This window comes from Ornithorhynchus anatinus, chromosome 1 (assembly GCF_004115215.2).
Source record: "Ornithorhynchus anatinus isolate Pmale09 chromosome 1, mOrnAna1.pri.v4, whole genome shotgun sequence".
Lineage (NCBI taxonomy): Eukaryota > Metazoa > Chordata > Mammalia > Monotremata > Ornithorhynchidae > Ornithorhynchus > Ornithorhynchus anatinus.
In genome coordinates this window covers 38034786-38058781 of record NC_041728.1, presented here as the reverse complement: position 1 = coordinate 38058781, position 23996 = coordinate 38034786, and the positions used below count along the sequence as shown (strand labels likewise).

The following is a 23996-nucleotide window of genomic DNA, read 5'->3' as shown; positions in this document are numbered from 1 at the left end:
CACGCCCACATCGCCATGACAACGCCCTTCCCTGTATTGGCCACGCCCCTTCATCCTAATAGACGTAGCGGAGGCGGGCCGGACGGTGACCACGCCCTTCTCATTGGCCACGCCCTTATCCTTAATGCAAATGACTGGGCGGCCCGGACGGTGGCCACGCCCCCGTTGCCGTGACCACGCCCCTCTCACCGGTCACGCCCTTCAATCCTTATGCACGTGACGGAGGCGGTCCGGACTGTGGCCACGCCCCCGTTGCCATGACCACGCCTTTCCCTTCGTTGGCCACGCCCCCATCCTTATGCAAATGTATGGGCGGTCCGGACCGCCACGTCCCGTCGCCCCTGACCACGCCCCTTAATCCTTATGCAAGTGACGTCGCCACGCCTCTCTCCTTGGCCACGCCCCTTCCCCTTATGGAAATAGCGGGTCACGCCCTTCGATCCTTATGCACGTGACGGAGGCGGTCCGGACCGTGGCCCCACCCCCGTTGTCATGACCACGCCCTTCTCTTCGTTGGCCGCGCCCCTTCCTATGCGAATGACGGAGGCGGTCCTGGCCGTGGCCCCGCCCCCGTTGCCATGACCACCCCTCCCTTCAACGGCCACGCCCCTGTCCCCTTATGAAAACGGACGGGAGGCGGTCTCCGGGCGGTGGCCACGCCCCCGTCGCCATGGCCACGGCCCTTCCCGCCTATGGCAGCGCCGGATTGGCGGCGGCCCCGCCCCCCCTCCTTCCCGGAGGAGGCAGGAGGGTGCGCGCGCCGCGACCGTGACGTCACCGGGCGCATGACTCCTCGGGGGGCGCCGCGCGCCGGGGCTCGGTGAGCGCGCGGGCAGCGGGAGGGACCGTCTGCGCATGCGCGGGGGGGGGGGGGGGGCGATCGTGTTCGTGTGTGTGTGTGTGTGGAAACGGGCGGGAAGAAATGGAGATTTATTAGATTTAGTCATAAGGGGATTCTCTTTAATTTCTCTATTCATTTCTGGTAATATTTGCCTTTCCTTCCTGTGTGGCTTCGGGCAAGCCACCGCCCTTCTCTGGGCCTCCTTTACCTCAAGGGTAAAATGGGGATTGAGAGAGGGAGCTCCTCCTGGGACAGGCTCCAAAATGATAAGTTGGGACCCGCCCCAGCGCTTAGTACAGTGCTCTGCGCTGTCCTAAAGTCATGGTTTTAATGCAGGCTCCGCCACCCGTCTGCTGTGTGGCCTCGGGCAAGCCACCTCCCTTCTCTGGGCCTCATTTACCTCGGAGGTAAAATGGGGATGGAGAGAGTGCGCTCCTCCTGGGACAGGCTCCAAAATGATAAGTTGGGATCCGCCCCAGCGCTTAGTACAGTGCTCTGCGCTGTCCTAAAGTCATGGTTCTAATGCCAGCCCTGCCCCCCATCTGCTGTGTGGCCTTGGGCCAGTCACCTCCCTTCTCTGGGCCTCAGTTACCTCAGGTATAAAATGGGGATTGAGAGAGGGAGCGCCTCAGGGCAGGGACAGGGTCCAATATGATGAGTTGCCACCCGCCCCAGCGCTTAGTACAGTGCTCTGCACTGTCCCAAAGTCATGGTTTTAATGCAGGCTCCGCCACCCGTCTGCTGCGTGGCCTCGGGCAAGTCACCTCCCTTCTCTGGGCCTCATTTACCTCAGGGGTAAAATGGGGATTGAGAGAGTGAGCTCCTCCTGGGACAGGGTCCAAAATGATAAATTGGGACCCGCCCCAGCCTGTCCTAAAGTCATGGTTTTAATGCAGGCTCCGCCACCCGTCTGCTGCGTGGCCTCGGGCAAGCCACCTCCCTTCTCTGGGCCTCATTTACCTCAGGGGTAAAATGGGGATTGCGAGAGTGAGCTCCTCAGGACAGGGGTAGGATCCAATATGATAAGTTGGGATCCGCCCCAGCGCTTAGTACAGTGCTCTGCACTGTCCCAAAGTCATGGTTTTAATGCAGGCTCCGCCACCCGTCTGCTGTGTGGCCTCGGGCCAGTCACCTCCCTTCTCTGGGCCTCAGTTACCTCAGAGGTAAAATGGGGATGGAGAGAGTGAGCTCCTCCTGGGACAGGGTCCACTATGATAAGTTGGGACCCGCCCCAGCGCTTAGTGCAGTGCTCTGCACTGTCCCAAAGTCATGGTTTTTAATGCAGGCTCCGCCGCCCGTCTGCTGCGTGGCCTCGGACAAGTCACCTCCCTTCTCTGGGCCTCTTACCTCAGGGGTAAAATGGGGATCGAGAGAGTGAGCTCCTCAGGACAGGGACAGGGTCCAACCTGATTAACCTAACCGTCGGGGAGGGAAGGAGAGAGCGGGTCGATTTTGAGAAGAGGTGGGGGAATGTCTCGAAATACTCTAGCCCGAGCTCGTCGCGGGCAGGAGCGGGTCTGTCACTGTCCTCTCCCAAGCGCGTGGCACCCGGTAAGCGCTCCACAAATTCGGTCGATTGAATGCCTCCCGCCGGGAAAGCTGGGCGAGTCAAAGAGGGGACGGGAGGGAGGGACCGGGGAGAGAGGCAGGGCAGATTTTAGGGACAAAGCGTGGAAGGGTGAGGAAGGTGGAAGCACAGTAAATTGGCGGGTGAGTTGGTGGAAATTCCAGGACGCCTCGGCAGGGTTTAGCACAGAGCAAGCACGAAGATTCTTCGGTTTCATTCCCGCCATCTTCCTTTTAGGCTTCGATGTCACTGCATCTTCCAGGCTCGTTTACTCGGGGCTCGGACCCACAAGGAGACCTTCCCTCGCCCTCCCCTCATCTGTCCCCAAATTCCCTTTCCCCTGTCCCCAAATTCCTTCATTCAGTCGTACTTATTGAGCGCTTACTATGTGCAGAACATTGTACTAAGCGCTTGGAATGGACCATTCCGGCAACAGAGACGAGCCCTGCCCATCGCCGGGGTCACAGTCTGATCGGGTGGGGCGACAGACGGACCGAAACAAGACAACTTGATCGCGATAAATAGAATCAAGGGGACGGACACCTCATTGACAAAACTCCTTTACCGTTAGCGTGAGGACCTGAGGTTTTAGCTTCCCGCATCAGCCACCGCTAGGTTCCTCAGTTCGGTTTCCTGACACATTCCCCGACTTCAAAGCCTCCTCCGGGAGGCCTTCCCAGGCTAAGCCCCCCTTCTCCTCATCTCCCACTCCCTTCCGCGTCCCCCCCCCGACCTGCTCCCTCTGCTCTTCGCAGCCCCGCAGGATATATCTGAGTTCACCGATCTGTATTGCCGTCTCTCTCCCCGTTGCGGGCGGGGATTGCGTCCGTCGCTATATCGTCCTCTCCCAAGCGCTCAGTACAGCGCTCTGCACACAGCGAGGGCCCAGTAAATCCGAGCGAAGGAACGCTCGCTAACCTCTCCCGCCGGCTTCTCCTTCCTCGCCTCCCAGGCCCCGGCTGGACCTGCGTTTCCTCCGAAGGTTCTGGACCATCCAGACGATCCTCTTTCCCTCCTGGTCATCCCGGAATTCCCTGATGTTCCTGACTCTCCTTGGCGTGGCACTTTGGGTGATGACGTAGTCGCCGGGAGTCATTACCCCGGGAACCTGCCACCTCCCGTCTCCCCCGTCCCCACCCGGGGAAGCGGCGGTCGGGGCGACAGCTCGAGTCGCTGGTAGTCCCTGAGCGCTCGCCGCAGGCAGAGCACTGTACTGAGCGTTCGGGAGAGTAAAATGGACTTAGTGGTAATGACAATGATGGCATTTAAGCACTTACTGGGTGCCAACCGCTCTTCTTAAGCGCCGGGGGTGATAGGAGGTCATCAGGTGGTCCCACGTGGGGCTCGCGGTCTTCACCCCCGTTTTCCAGATGAGGGACCCGAGGCCCAGGGAAGCGAAGCGACCCGCCCAAAGTCACACAGGCGCCGCGGCGCCGGGCTTAGAACCCGAGCCCGGGCTCTTTCCCCCGAGCACGCCGCTTCTCGGACGGGATCTCTCCCCTCCAGGCGTCTGCAATCTAGTGGCGGGGTGGCCGCGTTTTGGCGGGGTTATTTTTCCGGTATTAGTTCGGCGCTCACTCGGTGCCGGGCCCCGTTCTGAGCGCCGGGGTAGACTCAAGCCAGTCGGGTCGGATCCCGTCCGCGTTCCGCTCGCGGACCGAATCCCCGCCCACGTTTTTTATGGATATTCCTACGTGCGACACGGCAAGCGATCGACCGGGCGCGATCGATTGCTGTCGTGCCCACAGAACAGCTCGTGATCTACCAGGTGGGAGTGATTCCCAGCCAATTCTACGGGGTCCTGGGGAACAGAGACCCGAGCGGATTCAAAGCGGTGACTCTCCTCGCCCTCGTCCTCATCATCCTCAACTCCACGGTAAGAGACCCGGCCGCTCCCCGCCTAGCGGCTCCGCCCCGGGCCCGGGAGGCGGAGGGCCCCGGGTTCTAACCGCGGCGCTCCGCCACCCGGCCGGGAAGGTCGCCCCACGTCTCTGGGCCTCGGCCCATCTAGGAAAAACGGGGATGAAGACCGGGACGGGGCCCGGGACCCACCCGATCAGCTCGGATCCGCCCCGGCGCTTGGAACGGTGCTTAGCAAATGGCTTACCAGCTGACCGGCCCAGGAGGAAGGAGGTTGTGAGGGTGGAGTCCTCTAGAACCGGAGGGGGCAGCGACCCCGGGCAGTGGAGACGAGGGGTCAGCCCTTCCTGGCCCCTCAGCCTCGCCTCAGCGAGGGTCAGCTCTTGGATCTCTTTTTTTTCAAACGGTGTTTGTTAAGCGCTTGTTATGTGCCGGGCACTGTACCGAGCGTGGATCCGAGCAAATCGGGTTGGAAACGGTCCCTTTTCGACCGTCTCAATCTCCGTCTCGTGCGGTAAACACGACCGATTCGATTCCAAGGAATGAAGTCTCGAGACCCAGCCGCCTCGGGCGAGCAGTCGAGCGTATTAGTGGAGCGCTCACCGTGTGCGGAACACTGTGCTAAGCAGCTGGGAGAGTACGGCCGTTCCCTTCCCAAAACGAGCTTCTAGCCTAGGCGGGGAGACAGACCTGCATCTAAACAAAGAAATGACGGATAGGGGCAGAAGCGGCGCGGGGCTGGGAGGCGGCGGACGAATGAAGGGAGCGAGTCGGGGCGACGCGGAAGGGAGCGGGAGAAGACGAAAGGGGGGCTCAGTCAGGGAAGGCCTCTCGGGGGAGACGGGCCCTCCTCGATAAGGCTCCGAAAGGGGGGAAGCTGTATTTATTGAACGCTTGCTGTGGGCAGAGCACCGTCCCAAACGCCTGGGACGGTATAGCGGTCGCGTTCCCCGGCCTTGGCCGATGGTCTCCTGCCACCGCGGGGAGGGAGAGGGGCCGCTGCGATCTCTGCGTCTTCTCTTCCCCGTCCTCCCGGCCTCCCTCCCCGCCTGCAGCTGAAGAGCCTCGACCAGTTTATCTGTAACCTGCTGTACGTCAGCTGGAGGAAGGTTCTCACGGAGCATTTACACCGCCACTACTTTCTGGGCCGGGTGTACTACACGCTCAACGTGCTGCGAGATGACATCGACAACCCGTGAGTAGCCCCCCCCCCCCCGCCCGGAGCCCCTCGGGTTTGAGCGATAACTAACGATAACCCCGGCACTCGTCGAACGCTCGCTACGGGCCGGGCGCTCTTCTAAGCGCTGGGGCGGACACAAGCAAATCGGGTGGGGCCCAGTCCCCGTCCCACGGTCCTAAGCCCCATGTTAGAGAGGAGAGGACCGAGGCTCCGAAAGGTGAAGCGACTCGCCCGCGGTCACACAGCAGACAAGCGGAGGAGCCGGGCTTAGAACCCAGGCCCGGGCTCTTTCCGCGAGGTCACGCTGCTTCCTATATATTCAGTTATATCGTCCTATCGTCCCCTCCCAGGCGCTCGGGACAGCGCTCCGTACACAGTGAGCGCTCAGTAAATGCCCTTCTGATCGGCTCGGGAGAGGCAGCCTTATGGGAAGGTGGAAACGTTTCCTCCACGAGAGGTTAGGCCTCCCCCCGCGCCCGAGACCCCTTCCGGACTCGGCCCCGAGCCCCTTGCACGGAAGACGTCGCCACTGCCTGTCTCCGGGGGCGGTAAACTGAGGCGCCGAGGTAGCCACCCCCTGGAGGACCCCCCCCCCCCCCGCCCCACCCGAGATCGGAGGCGGGGGGCTGCCTGAGACAGAACCGCCGGCGGAAGGGAGCCTCTCTCGGACCCGACTGACCGAGGGTTCGGCTCCCGGCAGCCCTCTCGACTGTAGGCTCGCTGCGGGCGGGGAATCTGTCACGTGATCGTATTTAATTAATTAATTAATTAATGTTGGTATTTGTTAAGCGCTTACTATGTGCAGAGCACTGTTCTAAGTGCTGGGGTAAACACAGGGGAATCAGGTTGTCCCACGTGGGGCTCACAGTCTTCATCCCCCTTTTACAGATGAGGGAACTGAGGCACAGAGAAGTTAAGTGACTTGCCCACAGTCACACAGCTGACAAGTGGCAGAGCTGGGATTTGAACTCATGAGCCCTGACTCCAAAGCCCATGCTCTTTCCACTGCGCCACGCTGCTTCTCTATTATTTATTAAGCGCTTGCGCTGTGCAGGGCGCTGTACCGAGGACTTGGGAAGGAACGGTGCGAGAATAAACGGTGACGATCCCCTCCCACGAAGAGCTCAGAGTTTGAGGGGGGAGGCAGGCGTCAATACAGATAAATAAAATGAGAGATTCATACGCAGCTGCTACGGGGTTGGGACGCGTCGGGGGGGGGGGGGGAGAGCGAAGGGAGGAAGGCCGGGGACGCAGAAAGGAGTGGGAGAGAGGAAAAGGGGGGGTGTAGTCAGGGAAGGCCTCTCGGAGGAGGCGGGCCTTCGGTAAGGCTTTGAAGCCGGAGAGAGGGACGGTCTGTGGGATTTGAGGAGGGAGGGCGTCCCGGGCCAGAGGCGGGACGGGGCCCGGGGGAGGGGAGGGAGGAGGGGGCCGGGGGACGGACGGCTTGGAAGCCAACGGCGAGGGGTTTCTGTTGGCTACGGAAGCGGGTGGGCGACCGCCGGAGATTTTGGAGGACGGGGGTGACGCGTCCCGACCGTTCCCGTGGAAGGACGATCCGGGCAGCGGAGCGAGGGACGGACGGGAGGCGGGGAGGTCGGCAGGGAGAGGGGGCGGGTTTTCCACGGTCGGGATGCGCCCGGGTCGTCTTCCCAGGGACCAGCGCATCAGCCAGGACGTGGAGAGGTTCTGCCGCCAGCTCAGCTCCATCTCCAGCAGGCTGCTCATCTCGCCCTTCACGCTCGTCTACTACACCTACCAGTGCTTCCGCAGGTAGCGACCCCCGCCTCGCCCCCGTCCCCGTCCCGCAGAATGGTAATAGAACTGGGGCATCCGTTAGGTGCTCACTAGGTGCCGGGGCAGATACGGGATCGGTTGGCTTCAGTCCCTGTCCCACGTGGTCTTCATCCCCATTTTCCAGATGAGGGCGATTGAGGCACGGGAGAGCGAAGTGACTTGCCCGAGGTCACAGAGCAGATGCGTGGCAGAGCCAGGATCAGCACCCACCTCCTCCGACTCCCGGGCCCGGGCTCTTTTCCCCAAGCCACGCTTTAATCCTCGTTTTCCGGATGAGGTGACTGAGGCCCAATAGAGACGTGAAGTGACTTGGCCCGGGTCATTCGTTCACTCCGTCGCATTTATCGAGCCCTTACCGTGTGCAGAGCGCTGTAGTGAGCGCTTCGCAGACCAGTGGCGGAGCCAGGATCAGAACCCGGCGCTTCTGAATCCCCGGCCCGGGCTCTTTGCACTAGGCCGCCCTCTGATCCCCATTCGACAGATGAGGTGACCGAGGCCCGGGGAAGTGCCGTGACTTGCCCAGGGACACCCGGCGGACGAGCGGTGGGGCTGGGATCAGAACCCGGGGCCGGGCTCCGCCGGGCCGGGCCGCTTTCCCGCTCCACTGGGGCCCTGAACCCCTCCCTCGGAACCACCCCGGCTTGAAAGAACAATAATATTTTCTAAGCGCTCACCGTGTGCCGAGCACTACTCTGAGCGCCGGGGCGGATCCGAGCCGACGAGGTCGGCCACGCGGGGCCGTCCCGGTCTTCGTCTTCTCCCTGAGGTCCGGGGAAGAGAAGTGACCGACCCAAGGTCACGCGGCAGAGAGCCGGGAGGAGAACCGGGCGGAGCCCGGCGCCGGGCTCCGCCCGAGAGGCCGTCGGGCTTCTCTGTCCGCCTGCCGGGAGCCCCCAGGGCTTGGGGGGGGGGCGGGGGGTCCCGGGGCCGCGGCGGGCCGTCATCCCCCCGCCTCTCTGGCTTCGTCGTCCAGCACGGGCTGGCTGGGGCCCGGGAGCATCTTCGCCTACTTCGTCGTGGGGACGCTGGTGAACCGAGTCTTGATGGGCCCCATCGTGGCGAAGCTGGTGCAGCAGGAGAAGCTGGAGGGAGACTTCAGGTGGGGGCGCCCAGCCCGACTCCCCCCGGCCCCCTCCTCCCTCACCCTCGGACCCCGGGGCCTCTTCCGGCGGGGGCGGCTGGCTCCGGTTTGGGGAATCCCCCCGCCCGGGCGACCCTAATGATGATTAGGACGGTGTCCGTTAAGCGCTCGCTAAGGGCCGTGGACTGTTCTAGGCGCGGATGACGAGGGGATTGGTGAAGCGCCCTCTCTGCGCCGCGGACCGTTCTAAGCGCGGATAATAAGGGGATTTGAGCGCTCACTGTGGGCCGTGGACTGTTCTCAGCGCTGATAACGCATTGGTTAAGCGCTCACTATGGGCCACGGACTGTTCTAAGCGCGGATAATAAGGGGATATAAGCGCTTACTATGGGGGGCAGACGGTCCTAAGCGCTGATAATAAGGGGATTTAAGCACTCACTATTGCCGCGGACCGTTCTAAGCGCCGCTAAAACGTATTGGTTAAGCGCTCGCTACGTGCCGCGGACCGTTCTGAGCGCGGATAATAAGGGGATTTAAGCGCTCACTATTGCCCGCGGACCGTTCTAAGCGCCGCTAACCGTATTGGTTAAGCGCTCGCTATGGGCCGCGGATTGTTCTGAGCGCGGATAATAAGGGGATTTAAGCGCTTACTATGGGCCGTGGACCGTTCTAAGCGCTGATACCGTATTGGTTAAGCGCTCGCTATGGACCGCGGACCGTTCTGAGCGCGGATAATAAGGGGATTTAAGCGCTCACTATTGCCGCGGACCGTTCTAAGCGCCGCTAACGTATTGGTTAAGCGCTCGCTATGGGCCGCGGATTGTTCTGAGCGCGGATAATAAGGGGATTTAAGCGCTTACTATGGGCCGCGGGCCGTTCTAAGCGCTCATAACGTATTGGTTAAGCGCTCGCTATGGGCCGCGGACCGTTCTGAGCGCGGATAATAAGGGGATTTAAGCGCTCACTATTGCCGCGGACCGTTCTAAGCGCCGCTAACGTATTGGTTAAGCGCTCGCTACGGGCCGCGGACCGTTCTGAGCGCGGATAAGGGGATTTAAGCGCTCACTATTGCCGCGGACCGTTCTAAGCGCCGCTAACGTATTGGTTAAGCGCTCGCTACGGGCCGCGGATTGTTCTGAGCGCCGACAATAAGGGGATTTAAGCGCTCACTATGGGCCGCGGCTGTTCCGAGCACTGATGATAAGGGGATTTCGGCGCTTGCTGTGATCTGCTGAGCACTCACGACGTGCCAAGCCCTGTTCTAGGCGCTGGGGTAGGTACAGGGTTATCAGCTCGTCCCACGTGGGGCTCCCCGTCTTCATCCCCATTTTCCGGAGGAGGGAACCGAGGCCCAGAGAAGCCGAGCGAGTTGCTCCGGGTCACCCGGCGGCCAAGGGGCCGAGCCGGGATTCGAACCCAGGGCCTTCGGACCGCCGGGCCCGGGCCCCACCCCCCGGGCCACCCGGCTTTCGCGGTGCCCTGCCACCCCGGGAGGCGAGGCATCAGAGTTGGGCGCGGGAACCCGAGGCTCACGGAATAAATGACGTGGCTCCAACTCATCTTTTTAGATTTATGGTTAGGGGCTTTCTAGGTGCCGGGCACTGGGGTAGATCCACGATAACGGGGTGGGACGCGGTCCCCGTCCCTCATGGGGCTCCCGGGCTCCCTCCCCGCTTTCCGGACGAGGGAACCGAGGCCCAGGAGAGCGACGGCGGAGAGTCAAGTCTCTGGGTTCCCGTCTCCCCGACCCGTCCGCTGCGTGGCCTCGGGCGAGTCGCTCCCCTGCTCTGGGCCTCAGCGACCTCGTCTGGAAAATGGGGATGGAGACGGTGAGCCCCACGCGGGGCAAGCCGGGATCCTCCCCGGCGCTTAGAACGGTGCCTGGCCCATAGTGAGCGCTTAAATGCCCTCGTTATTATATCATCACGGGGCTTGGGAGCGGCCGGGGCGGGGGCGTTCCTGGCATCGCAGCGTTTCTCGACTCTCGTGCGTCACTCATCTGCCCCCCCTCCAGATTCAAGCACGTGCAACTTCGGGTGAATGCCGAGCCAGCGGCCTTTTATAGGTAAGACGGGTTGGGTGCCGATGGGGGCGGGGAGGGGGGGTCCGCGCCCCATCTCCGCTCTCCCGAGCGCTTCGTACAGTGCTTGGCACCCAGCGAGGGCGCTCAGCAAATCCGATTCATCTCCTCGGGGGTGCAGGCGGCGAATCGTCTCGGCTGCTCGTCCTCGTCCCGGGGAGGGACTCGGACCCTCTCCCAGAGCGGTCTAAGCTGCTCCAAGGCGCCTCACCCTCCGCCCCGGGAGCCTGGTGTCCCCCCCCCCCCCCCCCGGCCTTTGGCCCCCGGATGATTCCCGGCTTGTCCCGTGCCGCGATCGCTGTCGATGATCAACGCCCCCATTCCCGGAATGGAAGCGCGGGGCGATTCCCGGCCCGTCCTCTGCGCCGAGCCGGGTGCCTCCTCCGCCCTTCTTCCGGAACCCCCGGCTGCAAATGGGGAGAGAAGCCACTTGTGGGGGGGCGTCGGGAGGGTGGATTTGCTTAGGAGAGGTCTGGCGTGGGACTGTGGGAGTCTGTGCCTCGGTGACCTCATCTGTAAAATGGGGATTAACCGTGAGCCCCACGGGGGACAACCTGATGACCCCCGTATCTCCCCCAGCGCTTAGAACAGTGCTCTGCACGGAGTAAGCGCTCAACAAAATACCGCCATTAACCGCTCCGGCCTCGTCTCCACCCCGGCCTCATCCCTCCCTTCGGTCAGTCGTGTTCCGGGAGCGCCTGCCGGGCGCGGGACTCTTGGGAGAGGACAGCGGAACGATGAAGGGACGCGGTCCCCGCCCTCAACGGGCTTATCGTCTAGAGGGGGAGACGGACGTTAATAGAAAGAAAGAAATGACAGATGGGGACAGGAGAGGGGCGGGACCGGCGGGGGGGGCGGCGAATAACGGGAGCCGGTCGGGGCGACGCGGAAGGGGGTGGGGGGTGAGGTCAGGGAAGGCCTCCCCGAGGAGACGGGTCTTCCATAAGGCTTCGGAAGCGGGGACGGACGTCGCCTGTCGGGTCGGAGCGGGGAGGGCGATGTGGGCGAGAGGTCGGCGGCGAGCTAGACGGGATGAGGGAGGCGGGCAGGAGAGGAGTGAAGTGGGCCGGCTTGCACTCGGCAGCCTGGTTGTTATTTTAACAACAATGTAATGATAACTGTAAAGCGCTCACCGTGTGCCGGGCGCTGTTCTAATACTGGGGGAGACACAAGCTGAGCGGGTGGGACCCCGTCCCCGTCCCGCGTGGGGCTCCCGGTCTTCACCCCCCCCCCCCCCCCCGTTTTCCAGAGGAGGGAACCGAGGCCCGGAGAAGTGAAGCGACTGGCCCGGGGTCACGCGGCTGCCGAGGGGCGGAGGCGGGATGAGAACCCGGGTCCCTCTGACCGGGGCCGCCGGGCCGACGTTTCTGCCCCCCGCTCTGGGGCACCGTGGGTGGAGGAGGAGATGCCCCGCGCCCGAGCCTTCTCCAGCGAATCCCCCGGGGAAAGCTTTCCCCCTCCGTCTCGGCGGCGTTACGGTCTTGAGGGGGCCGGGTTCGGGGGCTGACGCGGTGGCCGAGATCACGGGGCCGGGAGGCAGGGGACCCGGGTTCTAATCCCGGCTGCGCCCTCGGCAAGTCACCTCGCTTCTCTGAGCCTCGGTCTCCTCGACCGTAAAATGGGGATTTAAATACCCGTTCTCCCTCCCCCTCAGACACTTAGCGAGCGCTTAACGAAAACTGTGATTCTCATCGTCGTAAGCTCTTTACGGGCAGGGAACCTGTCTCCTAATCCCGTCGTTCTCCCCCGAGCGCTCCGAAGGTAATAAGCACTCGATAAATGCCACTGATTGGAGAAGAAGCACGGCTTAATGGCCGCAGGCCCTGGGGGTCAGGAGGCCGTGGGTTCCGATCCCGGCTCCGCGGCTCGTCCGCCGTGCGACGGCGGGCGAGGCGCCTCGCCTCGCTCTTCCTCGGTTCCCTCATCTGTAAGATGGGGATGGAGCCCGTGGGGATGAGCCCCACGGGGGACGGCGACTGGGTCCGACGCGATGTGCTCGCATCCACCCCGGCGCTTAGTCAAGCGTCTGGCACGTAGTAAGTGCTCGACGGATGCCATTATCATCATCATCATTATTGACCGATTATCTGTATTTGCCCCGGGCCTGCCCTTCAGTCGTTCTCCGTGGGTTGGGCTGCGTGCCACGGGGGGACACCGAGAACCCAAGAAATGTGGCCGTTTCCGCCGGAGCCCTGTAGCGCGTCGAGTCTCCGCCTGCGACCCGGAATGACGACGACGACGGCATTTGTCGAGCGCCCGCCGTGTGCCGGACCCCGTACTGAGCATCCGGCCCCTGAAGGGAGGAACAAGCCGGAGTCCCTCCCCTTCTTTGCCTTCCAGAGCCTGGGAGTCAGAAGGAGGACCTGGGTTCCGATCCCGGCCCCGCCGCCCCTCCGCCGCGCGACCTTGGGCCGGACACTCGGCTTCTGGGCCTCAGTTCCCTCACCCGGAAGGCTGGGAAGCCCCGTGCGGGCCAGGGACCGCGTCCAACCCCTTTAGCCGCTCTCTACCCCGGCATCTAGAACGGTGCCGGGCTCGTAGTGAGCGCTCAACGAGTACCGTTATTTTTCTTGTCAGAGCTGGCTACGTGGAGCACGCGCGGACGGACCGCCGGCTGCAGAGACTCCTGCGGACGCAGAAGGAATTGATGACCCGAGAGCTGTGGCTGTACAGTAAGATGACGGATTCGGGCTCTTTCCGACCGCGGTCGCGTGGGACTGCGTCTTATCCGCCCCGGCCCTTCGGACGGTGCCTGGCACATCGTGGGCCCTTGGCAGATCCCACAGTTATCCGTCGTCAGTATTATTCGTATCCGCCGGGCTTATCCGTCAGTCAGTCGCGCGTATCTATTGGGCGCTTACCGTGTGCAGGGCACCGGACGGAGAGGGAGGGGACAAAATAAAAAGAGTCGGCGGGACACGGTCCCCGTCCACGGCGAGCTTGCACTGAGGGCGACGACAGAGGACCCGTAGGTGGAGGATCTGCCGTCCCCTAGGCTCTCCCACCCACCCACCCCAGTCTGCGGCGTGGCCTCGGGCCGGTCACTTGGCTTCTCCGGGCCTCAGTCTCCTCACCTGGAAAACGGGGATCGAGCCTCACGCGAGCCCCACGTGGGACAGGGAGCGCGTCCGACCCGATTGGCTCGTACCCACCCCGGCGCTTAGGACGGTGCCTGACGCGTAGGAAGCGCTTAACGGATACCGCGATTGTCGTTATTACTACCCCTGAGCGGGCCCGGGCCTGGGTATCAATCAGTGCTATTTATCGAGCGCTTACTGTGCGCAGAGCACTGCGCTCAAGGGCTGGGGAGAAGGGGATCGGACAGAGTCGGTGGACACGTTCCCTGGCCACCGCGCGCACCTGACGGTGTAGAGCCGGCTCCCAGCTTCCCGCCCCGGCGGAGGAGAGCGCGGAGGTCGGTTCCCGCCCGGTAACCCGGTCCGTCCTGGTGTCCAGTTGGCATCAACACCTTCGAATACCTGGGCAGCATCCTGAGTTACGTGGTGATCGCCATCCCCATCTTCAGTGGCGTCTACGGCGACCTGAGCCCCGCGGACCTCAGTGCCCTCGTCAGCAAGGTGAGGCCCGTGGGGCTCCTCCTCCTCTCCTCTTCCTCCTCTCCTCCTCTCCTCTCTCTCTTCTTCTCCTCTTCTTTTGCTCCTTTTCTTCCCCCTCTTCCGCCTGCTTCTCCTCTTCCACCTCCTGCTCATTTTCCTCCTCCTCTTCCTCCTCTTCTCCTCCTCCTTTCCTTTTCCTCTCCTCTCCCTCTCTCTCTTTTCGTCCTCTCCTCTTTCTCTTCCTCCTCTCCTCCTCCTCCTCCCTTTCTCTTCCTCCTCTCTTCTCCTCCTACTCCTTTTCTTCCTCCTCTTCCTCCTGCTCCTTCTCTTCCTCCTCCTGCTCCTTTTCCTCCTCTTGCTCTTCCTCTCCTCCTCCTCCTTTCCTTCCTCCTCTCCTCTTCCTCCTCCTGCTCATTTTCCTCCTCCTCTCCTTTTCCTCTCCTCCTCCCTTTCTCTTCCTCATCTCTCCTCTTCCTGCTCCTTTTCCTCTTCCTCCTCTCCTCCTTTTCCTCTTCCTCTCCTCTTCCTCCTCTTCTTCTTCTCCTCTCCTCTGCCTCTCCTCTGCCTTCTCTCCTCCTCCTCGTCCCATCTTCCTCGCCACTTCTCCTCCTCCTCCTCCTCCTCTCCTTCTCCTCCTCCTGCCCTCCTGTCCTCTTCCTCCCCTCCTCCTCTGCCGGGTGGTCTCCTCCGGCCCCAGAAGCACCGCCGCGGGAGCGGCCCACCGCCCCACAGACCCAGGCCCGACACCCGGAGCGCCTCCCGCCCCGCGACTCACGCCCCCGTGTCTCCTCCCGCCTTTCCTAGAATGCCTTCGTGTCCATTTACCTCATCGGCTGCTTCTCCCAGCTCATCGACCTCTCCACCACCCTCTCCGACGTGGCCGGCTACACTCACCGGTGAGACTCCGTCCTCGGGCGACGGGCCTTCGGGACCGCCGGAAGCCCCCTCATCGGGTCGTAGAGTTAGCCGGGGCGGGAATAGCCCAAGATCACACAGCAGACGAGTGGCGGAGCCGGGATCCGAACCCAGGACCCTCGGACTCCCGGGCCCGGGCTCCGTCCGCTAGGCCGTGCTGCTACCGTATACGAAATGGGTCGACCCGTTCCCCGCCCACGAGGACCTTATAGATGAGAGAGGGAAGAGAGGCAACGTGGCCTGGTGGAAAGAGCACCCGGAGGGCGGGAGTTCGAATCCCAGCTCTGCCTCGTGCCCGGTGCGCCACCTCGGGCGGGTCGCGTTTCTCTGGGCCTCGGTTTCCTCACCTGGAAAACGGGGGTTCAAACGCCCGGTCTTCCTTCTTAGACCGTGAGCCCCGTGCGGGACGGGGACGGTGTCCGACCTGATGAACCTGTACCCATCCCAGCGCTTAGAACGGCGCCCGGCACGTAGCGAGTGCTTAGCGGGTGCCATGTGAAAAGAAAAAAAAACCAAAAATACGAGAGGGAGCGTGAGAGAGAGAGGAGGGTCGATGCTGGACCCCGGCTCGGGGTCTCCGTATGTTTTCTAGGATCGGAGAGCTGCGGGAAACGTTAGCGGAGTTGGCCCCGCAATCCCAAGATTTGGAGTCCGACCGGAACGACTGGAACTCTGACAAGTGAGTATCCGAGTGTAGAGAGTGGCGATTTTCTTCTTCTCTCTGCGTTGCCCGCCCACGGGATTCGATCGCGGGACTCCCGGGCCTGCCCCCCGTAGCCCTCCGCTAATCATCGAGGGATCCGTTAAGCGCTTCCCGGGCGCCAAGCACCGTCCTACGCGCCGGGGTGGATACGAGGTCCCGCTTAGACCCGTCCCGCTTGGGGCCGACGGCCTTTAGCCGGGGCACGCGGCCGCTAATTCTGAGGATCGCGCTCTCCCGAGGCTTAGTGCCGTGTGACCGATCGATCGGTCGACAGCCAATGGGCCTGACCCCGGAGAGTCCCCGCTAAGGCTCTGAAAGGCAGAGTTACCCTGAGCAGCTGGGTAAATCTGTGTGACCGTGGGCAAGTCCCTTCACCTCTCTGTGCCTCGGTTCCCTCCTCTGGAAACCGGGGATGAAGCCCGTGAGCCTCACGTGGGACGCCCCGATGACCCCGTATCTCCCCCGGCGCTTAGAACGCTGCTCTGCGCGTAGGAAGCGCTGACCGGATACCGACGTTATTAGTGTTAGAAGGGGGAGGCGGACCACAGAATGGTACTTGCCAAGCGCTTAGTCCACAGTTAGCACGCGGTAGGCGCTCGGCAGATACGACCGAATGGACGAATGCGATGGAATGAATGAAGGAGCGACCCTCCCCGACCCGCCACCCCGCTCGTCCCCGGCCCCCCGCTCGATCCGGATCGTCCCGTCCCGGCTCTCAGGGCTCCGGGGGAGCAGACGGGGCCGGCGGACGCCGCCTTCCTCCTGGACCGGATCTCCGTCTCGGCGCCTTCCTCGGACGCGCCGCTGATCCGAGACCTGAGCCTGACCGTCTCCCGGGGCCAGAGCCTCTTCATCACGGGCAACACGGGCACCGGCAAGACCTCCCTGCTCAGGGTCCTGGGGGGCCTCTGGGAGACCGCCCGGGGTGAGCCGCCGCCGGGGGTCCGCCGGCGTCCGCGTCGGGTCCGGGGAAGCCGGCCGCCCCCCCCCCCCGCTTCGGCGCGAGCGGGACCGGGGGCCCCGGGAGGGCGGGCGTGACGACGACGGTCCGTCCGATCGAACTTCCCGAGCGCTCGCTGCGTGCAGAGCGCCGTGCCGAGCGCTCTCACGGGACTCGTCTTCACCGCGGGCCGGGCACCGTCCCGAGCTCCGGTACGAGCCGACCGGGCCGGACGCGGTCCGCGGTCCCCGTCCCCCGCGGGGCTGACGGTCTTCGGCCCCGTTTTACGGACGAGGGAGCCGAGGCCCAGAGAAGTGGCGAGTCGCCCGGGGTCGCGCGGCGGCCGGGTGGCGGGGCCGGGATCGGAACCCGAGTCGCTTGAGTCAGGCCGCCTCTCTGAAGCCGAGATGTGGAATGCGGGTTTCCGCATTCGGATCTTCCGCGTTCCCGTTGAGGATTGGGATTCCCGCCGCGTCTCCGGGATCTGACGGGGTCGTGCGGGGGCGGGGGGGGGTTGTCCCGCAGGCAGCGTGCGGATGCTGACGTGTTTCGGACCCCACGGGGTGCTCTTCCTGCCGCAGAGACCCTTCTTCACGGACGGGACGCTGCGGGAGCAGGTCAGTGGCGCGGTCCGCCCCCGCCCCGGGGCCGGTCAGTCGCTTGCCGGGGGCTCCTCTAATCCCCCCTCGCCGGGAGAGAGGGTCTCCGCGCGCGGATCGGCCCGCGTGTGTCTGCGTCGGGGCCGCCGGGGGGTTGACGCGCGTCCGCCTGGGAAGCCGGACGGCCCTCGCCAGGCGCTCCGCGCGCAGCGGGCGCTCGATAAATACGACGGAACGAACGAGCGAAGCGTCTCGACCGGCGAGAGTTGAGCTCGGCGGGCAGCGCTGAGCTCTCAGCTTCCACCGGCCCCCGGGCTGGCCTGGTTTTTGCCTCCGCAGGTGATTTATCCGCTGAAGGAGATATACCCGGCTTCAGGTAAGCAGGGCGTCCAGTCGAGGCGCCTCTCCCCATTCGCCCCTCCCCTTCTTCAGTCCCGGCCCCCCAGCCTCTCTCCGCTCGTTCGTTAGGGCGTGTCGATTGAGCGCCCACTGCGTGCGGAGCGCCGTACCGAACGCCCGGGAGTGGACGGGCGAACGGTAGACGGGCACATCCCCTGCCCGCGACGACCTCGCCGTCGACAGATCTAGACCAGAGCCCCGGTCCCGCGCTCCTCCCCCTAAAACCCGATAGGCCTTCCCCTCCCTGCCCCGGCCAGCCGGCCCCCCGGAGCCGAAACGCTCCTGCTCTTCCAGGGTCCGTGGACGACGAGAGGATTCTGAGATTCCTGGAGCTGGCAGGGGTGGTGAGTCGTCGTCGTCGTCGTCGTCGTCGTCCCCCCCCCCGGGCCTCGGGAAGCTCGGGATCCAGTCGGCGCTCACGCGGTCGTCCGTTCCCTCGGTCCTATTTGCCGAGCCTCGTACGCCGCCCCGTGAGACGGGGGCGGAGGTCGGGTCCGAGGCCCGGACGTGGCCCCGGGCGGCGGGGGGGGAGGGAGGCTCGGCGGGAAGGGGAGAGGCCGCCGGCGGTTTGGCAAGGGGACGGGGGAGACCTGGAAACGGAGACCTGACCCCTCTCCTCTCGTCGGTCTGTCGTCCAGGCCGGCTTGGCGACCAGGACCGGGGGACTGGATGCACAGGTGGACTGGAATTGGTAAGGACCGGGGGCGGGGGGGGGGCGGGGGGGCCTGGAAACCGTCTTCCGAGCCCCCGGAGGCTCCCCGTACCTCAGTGCCCTCATCTGTCAAATGGGGATGAGATGCGCGCCTGCCCTCCCCGCCAGACCCTCACGTGGGACGGGACTTACGTCAGACCCGGTTAGCCGTCGGCGGGGTCTAGCGAGCGCTCGCTCTTTGCGGAGCATCGGACGGAGCACTCCGCTAAGCGCTCGGCAGAGTGCAGCGTGGCCGGTCGGTGGCCCACGAGGGGCTTACGGTCTAGAGGGCGAGGCGGACGTTGAGATGTGTGAATGGATTGCAGATAGTCATTCATTCGATCGTCTTCATCGAGCGCTCACTACGTGCGGAGCACTGGACCGAGCGCGTTGGGCAACAGATGGAGACCGTCCCTGCCCGTCGACGAGCTCACGGTCCAATCGGGGGAGAGGGACGGACAAAAACAAGACAACCCGATCGGACAGGAGCGCTGGGGGTGGGGTGAATCAAGGGCGCAAATTCAAGCGGAAGGGCGACGCCGAAGGGAGCGGCGGAAGAGGAAAGGAGGGCTCGGTCGGGGAAGGCCCCTCGGAGGAGACGGGCTCCGAAGGCGGGGAGGGGCGTTGGCGGTCGCGTTGGAGGGGGGAGGGCGTCCCCGGTCGGCGAGACGGAGGTGCCGCGCGAAGGTGAGCGGCGGAGGAGCGGAGCGCGCGGGCTGGGTTGGCGGAGGAAAGCGGCGAGGCGAGGTAGGCGGGGGCGGGCGGGTCGCGGGGGCCCGTCCGCGTCGTCAGTCTGGCTCTAACCGGTCCCTCTCCGACGGGGCCTCTGGCCGGCTGAGTGGGGGACCGCCCGCGGCGGAGACGGGCGACTCCCCCCCGCGGCGCCCTGCCTTCCGCAGACCCCCGTCCCCTCGGTGGGTCCGGAGGTTGGCGGGGGGGGGGTCTCCCCTCGGGGGCCGGGACCCCCAGGTGACCCTCGAGAGGCCGTGGGCGACGGGCCGGGAGGAGAGGAGGGGAGGGGGGAGAGGCCGGCTGCTCCGTTCCTTCATCCCATGGCATCGATCGAGCGCTTAGCGTGCGCCAGGCGCCGTGCCGAGCGCTCCGTCGTCATCCGACGCGAACGCCCCGTCTGCGGCCGCGATCTGTGGTCGTCCCAGGAAACGCCACCCGTCGGGTTTTCTCGGTAAAAAACACGCGAGCGCTGTCGTCTTCGAGCGCGCGGATGAAGGAATCGACCTCTGGGCCCCTGGGTCGTCCGCCTCCGACCCTCCCCCAGATTACCGCCGCGGATGGACTCCGTCTGACGCTTCGGCCCGGACCCTTCCGTTCCGGGGGACCCGGGTGAGGGAATCTCCCGCGGGGGCAGAGCCCCGAGCCGCGTCGGCCACCTCTCCCGCCGCGAGAAGCCGTGGTTGCGTAGGAGGGGCTGAGCGCTCGCGGGGGAGTGACCGGACGCGTTCCCTGCCCGCCACGAGCCGAGAGTCTAGCGCGGGGAGCCATCCTCCGTCCTCCACCCGGCCCCGTCCGCTCCCTTCCTCGGAGGGTGACGCGTCGGTCGCATCTGCCCTTCCCAGGTACGACGTCCTGTCCCCGGGGGAGATGCAGAGACTCTCCTTCGCCCGGCTCTTCTATCTCCAACCCCGATACGCAGGTGGGCGAGGGCGCGGGGGTCGTGGGGCGGGGGGGGGGGGGGGGGGCGGGGCCGTCGGCCGGGCCTCCGTCCGTCGTAACTACCGAGCGTTGGGGGACGTGCGCGACCGTGTCCAATATCGTTCCCTGCCCGCCTCGAGCCTACGGTCTAGAGGAGGAGACGGACTATCAGTGGCAAAGAATCAGAGACGATAAGCGCCGGGGTAGCCACGGGCCGGGCCGGTCGGACCCGGTCCACCCGGGGCGCTCAGTCTCGAGTCCCGTTTTACGGATGAGGGAACCGAGGCCCGGGGAGGCGAAGCAGAGACGGGTAGCGGAGCCGGGACGGGAACCCAGGTCCCCTGACTCCCGAGCCCGGGCTCCTGCCGCTGGGCCGTGCCGCTTCTCGGATGCGCAGAGGTGTACGTGAGCGCTGTGGGGCCGGGGGGCGGGGGGAGGGTGAAGAAAGGGAACGAGTCCCGAGCGGAAACGTGCTGCGCGAGGGAGCGGGAAGGAAGGCTTCAACAAGGCTTCACGGGCGGGGACGGGGAACGTCCGTCGGGTGTGGAGAAGGGGGATCCGGGCCAGGGGCGGGACGGGAGCTAGAGGCGGGCGGCGAGATCGACGAGACGAAGGCGCGGCGAGGAGGTCGGCACGAGAGGAGCGGGGCGCGCCGGCTGGGTCGCGGTAGGAGAGCAGCGAGGAGAGGTTGGGGGGGGGGCTTGAAAGGCGCCGGCGAGGACGCGGAGAGGGAGGGGCGGCCGCTGGGGTCGCGTGAGGAGCCGGGGGGGGGGACTCGGCCTGGAGGTTTCGGTAGAAAAAGGATCCGGGCGGCCGAGAGAAGCGGGGACTGGAGCGGGGGGAGGCGGGGAGGTCGGCCAGGAGACCGTCGCGGCCTTTTCACCTCACGGAGCGGGCGGGAACCGTTTCGGAGAGGGTAGAGGCGGCCCGGCGGGACCTCGGCTGATCCTTGCTTCCGTCTCCCGCCCGTCCTTCCCCCCCCCGCACCGGCAGTCCTGGACGAGGCCACCAGCGCGCTGACGGAGGAAGCGGAGAGCGAGCTGTATCGGATCTGCCAGCAACTGGGAATGACGCTCATCAGCGTGGGCCATCGCCGCAGCCTGGAGAAGGTGAGCGGCCCGGGTGGGCCCGTCTCCTCCGTGCGGCGGGCCGGCCCGCTCCCCGCAGCGGCCGGGGGCCGTCGGGAGCCGGCCCGGGTGGGCCGTCCGGGGGGAGGGGCCCCGGGATCCGGGGGGGGGGGCGGTTGGGCCGCCGCCCGCGGATAGCCTCGCATCCTCCGGGCCGGCCCCGGCTGGAGGCGGTGTCCGTTCGGCGGCATTTGGCGGGCGCTTACGGTGCGCGGAGCGCTCTTCCGAGCGCGGGGGGGGGGGGGGGGGCGCCGTACAACAATAAAGGGACACCTTCCCTGCCCGGGACGAGCTCAGGGCGGGGAGGCGGACGTTAGTAGAGAGAAATACGACGACGGGTAGGGGTATGGGCCCAGCGGCCCCCGCGCCGGGGAGGGAAGGCCGACGGCTACCGAGCGAGGGCTCCGTCTGTCGATCCGGCGTGTTAAGCTGTTCCTAGGGGGGAGACCGCCGTACTGAGCGCTTGGGGGAGTGAACCCTAAAGGGAGCCGGTAGGCGCCGTGCCTGCCCACGGCGAGCCCAGAGGGGGGAGACGAAACGGGCAGGGGGCCGGCGCTCGGAGAAGGAAGGGGACCCGAGAAGGTCCCGCCTCCGACCCGGAGGGGAGCCCCGAACCTCGTCCCCGCTGTTGTAGTTTCACTCCTCGATCCTGAACCTCTGCGGAGACGGGAGATGGGAATTGAGGCGCGTCAAAAAGGAATGAAGGAGCCCCGAGGATGAAGCGGGGAGGGGCCCGGGCAGCCCGAGGGCACGGGTCCGGAAACCGACGGGGCCCGGAGGGAAGAGACTCTCCGTCTCGCCGACCGACGGGTGGGAACGGCTGCGGCGCTGAGGGAGGACGTTCCCGCCGGTTCCGCCCGGGCGCATCCGGCGGGCAGAGAAACCCCCTCCTCCCCCCTCCGCCGGCGCCGTCTCCAGCCCCGACGACCGCTTTCGGATGAAAGGAATCGCGAGTGCGCCGGCCCCGCGCTCCTCGAACCCCCTCCCCCCGGTGGAGCCGTCCGGGGCGCGGGAGGCGCGCTCGGCGAGGTGTGCGGCGCGCGGCAAGTGCTCAATAAATGCCGTGACCGCCACAGGTAGGCATCTGTCCTTCGGCGGGGAGGGGGCTGTGACTCCGGGCGTCTGCGTGCACGATTTCTGCCTTCGAGGAGCTTACGGTCTCGCGGGGGAGACCGCCGTCAAATCGCCGATAGGAGGAACGGGCTGGGGTGACGTCCGGCCCGGCGGGTGGAGCCCGGGCCCGGGCGTCGGAAGGTCGTGGGTTCTAATCCCCGCTCTGCCGCCTGCTTGCCGGGTGACCTTAGGCAAGTCCCTTCACCTCTCTACCTCAGTTCTCCCGGTCTCCCCCCCGCTCAGACTCCGAGTCCCCCGTGGGACAGCGTCCGGCCTCGTCAAATGAACGCGGACCCTAAAAAGGCGAGACCAGCACCACCGAGCGAAACGGATCGCGCTACAGAAGGGTTCGGCTCTTTCCGCCCCTTTCTCTTCCGTTCTTCACCGGGCCCCTTGTGGCACGGGGAGGCTGCCGAGGGAGGAGCCGGAGAAGCGTCGGTCGGGTTTACCCGGCGCTCAGCGCGCGCGGAGCGCTCTCCCGAGCGCTCGGGGGGGGACGATCCGACGCCCAACGGTCAGACTGGGTCGCGGTGTGCTCCCTCCGTCCACGTTCCCCCTGCGCCACACGGGGCCTCCTCGCCCCCGTGTCCTCGAGGTGGACGTAATTCGGATCCGGAGACCGCCGCCCGAAAACCCCCTCCCCGGAGACCCCCGGAGGCCTGGGACGGAGCCGGAGGCCGCCCTTTAATATTATTAATAATAACGAGGAGGATTACGATGGTGGTTTTTAAGCACTCGCTACGCGCCGAGCGCTGTTGTGAGCACGGGGGGTGGGAGGCGCAGTAAATCAGGTGGTCCCACGTGGGCTTCACGGTCTTCCTCCCCATTCTCCCCCGGCGTTCGGAGAAGTCACCCGGCCGATGAGTGGCGGAGCCCGGGATCGGAACCCGCGACTCCCAAGCTCGCGTTCTCTCCGCTGAGCCGCGGCCGCTTCTTTAACCAGGCGTTGAGGAGATTGGGAACGGAGGGAGGGAGGGTAGCTCGGAAATGGGGAAAGATAAAGGCTTAAAGGTGCTCTCCTTAGCCCCACGAGGGGTTTGTCTCAACGGGGCGGGGGGCGGGGGGGGGACAAAGAAATCCAGCATGAGGGAGGGAGGTGGAAGGGAAAAGTCAAAGGTCATTCATCTAATCCCGTTTCCCCTTCCCCCTCTTTCTTATCTCCGGAGAGATAATCGGAGAACCAATGTCCAGAGAGTAAGATATCTCTTTTAAGGCCTTCGTTAAACCCTCCTCCCGGGGCCGGGCCCCGTCCTGAGCCCTAGGCGCCGGGGCGGAGACCAGGCGATGCCGCCGTCCCACGCCGCTCACCGCCTTCGTCCCCGTCTGACGGATGAGGGAACCGAGGCCCAGAGAGGCGGAGCGACTCGCCCAGGGTCGCCCCTCGGGATTGGAACGCGGGGCCCCCCGACGACCCCCGGGCCCGGGGCCCTTTCACTCCGCTTCCCGGCCCACGGTCACCCCGGAGACCCGGTCGGTCGATAGCGAGCGGTCGGCCCACCCGACTGACGGAGCGCGGGGCGCCGTACCGAGCGTTTAGGACACGCTAGGCCAGCGCTCTGCCCCCAGTAAGCGCTCGATAAAGGCGACCGGACGAATGAACTCCGTGGGACGGGGACCGGATCCGGCCCGATGCGCACGTATCTACCGCCCCAGCGCTCAGTACGGCGTCCGGCCCCGTCAACCCGGCGTGGACGGGGAACGTGTGGGCAGGGCATGCGTCTGCTGATTCTATCGTCCTCTCCCAAGTGCTTAGTACGGGGCTCGGGAAGGAATGGGAAATAGAAGCGAGAGAGAGAGAGAGAGGGAGGAAGCATTCGTCGGTTCGTTCAGTCGTATTTATCGAGCGCTTACTAGGTGCGGAGCGCCGCGCTAAGCGCTTGGAGTGTACAGTTCGGCCAC

General features: G+C 65.1%; 1 protein-coding gene across 5 annotated transcripts; it reads left to right on the top strand.

Moving 5' to 3' along the window:
- The first annotated feature begins 764 nt into the window (after positions 1 to 764).
- On the top strand, positions 765 to 22063 carry ABCD4 (ATP binding cassette subfamily D member 4). Of its 5 annotated transcripts, XM_029064491.2 has the most exons (20): positions 765 to 820; positions 3361 to 3469; positions 3679 to 3688; positions 4157 to 4284; positions 5324 to 5463; positions 7102 to 7218; positions 8216 to 8341; positions 10338 to 10388; positions 12981 to 13075; positions 13860 to 13981; positions 14765 to 14856; positions 15468 to 15554; positions 16298 to 16503; positions 17044 to 17135; positions 17457 to 17493; positions 17811 to 17860; positions 18155 to 18207; positions 19782 to 19858; positions 20851 to 20966; positions 21619 to 22062. In XM_029064491.2, the coding sequence occupies exons 1-20, from the start codon at positions 786 to 788 to the stop codon at positions 21685 to 21687; spliced, it is 1812 nt and encodes a 603-aa protein (XP_028920324.1). In that variant the 5' UTR covers positions 765 to 785; the 3' UTR covers positions 21688 to 22062. The 5 variants fall into 5 exon arrangements, with proteins under 5 accessions (XP_028920324.1, XP_028920309.1, XP_028920301.1 ...); XM_029064476.2 differs by lacking the exons at positions 3679 to 3688; positions 4157 to 4284 and having other exon boundaries at positions 3361 to 3478; positions 17100 to 17135; XM_029064468.2 differs by lacking the exons at positions 3679 to 3688; positions 4157 to 4284 and having other exon boundaries at positions 3361 to 3478.
- The last annotated feature ends 1933 nt before the right edge of the window (positions 22064 to 23996 follow it).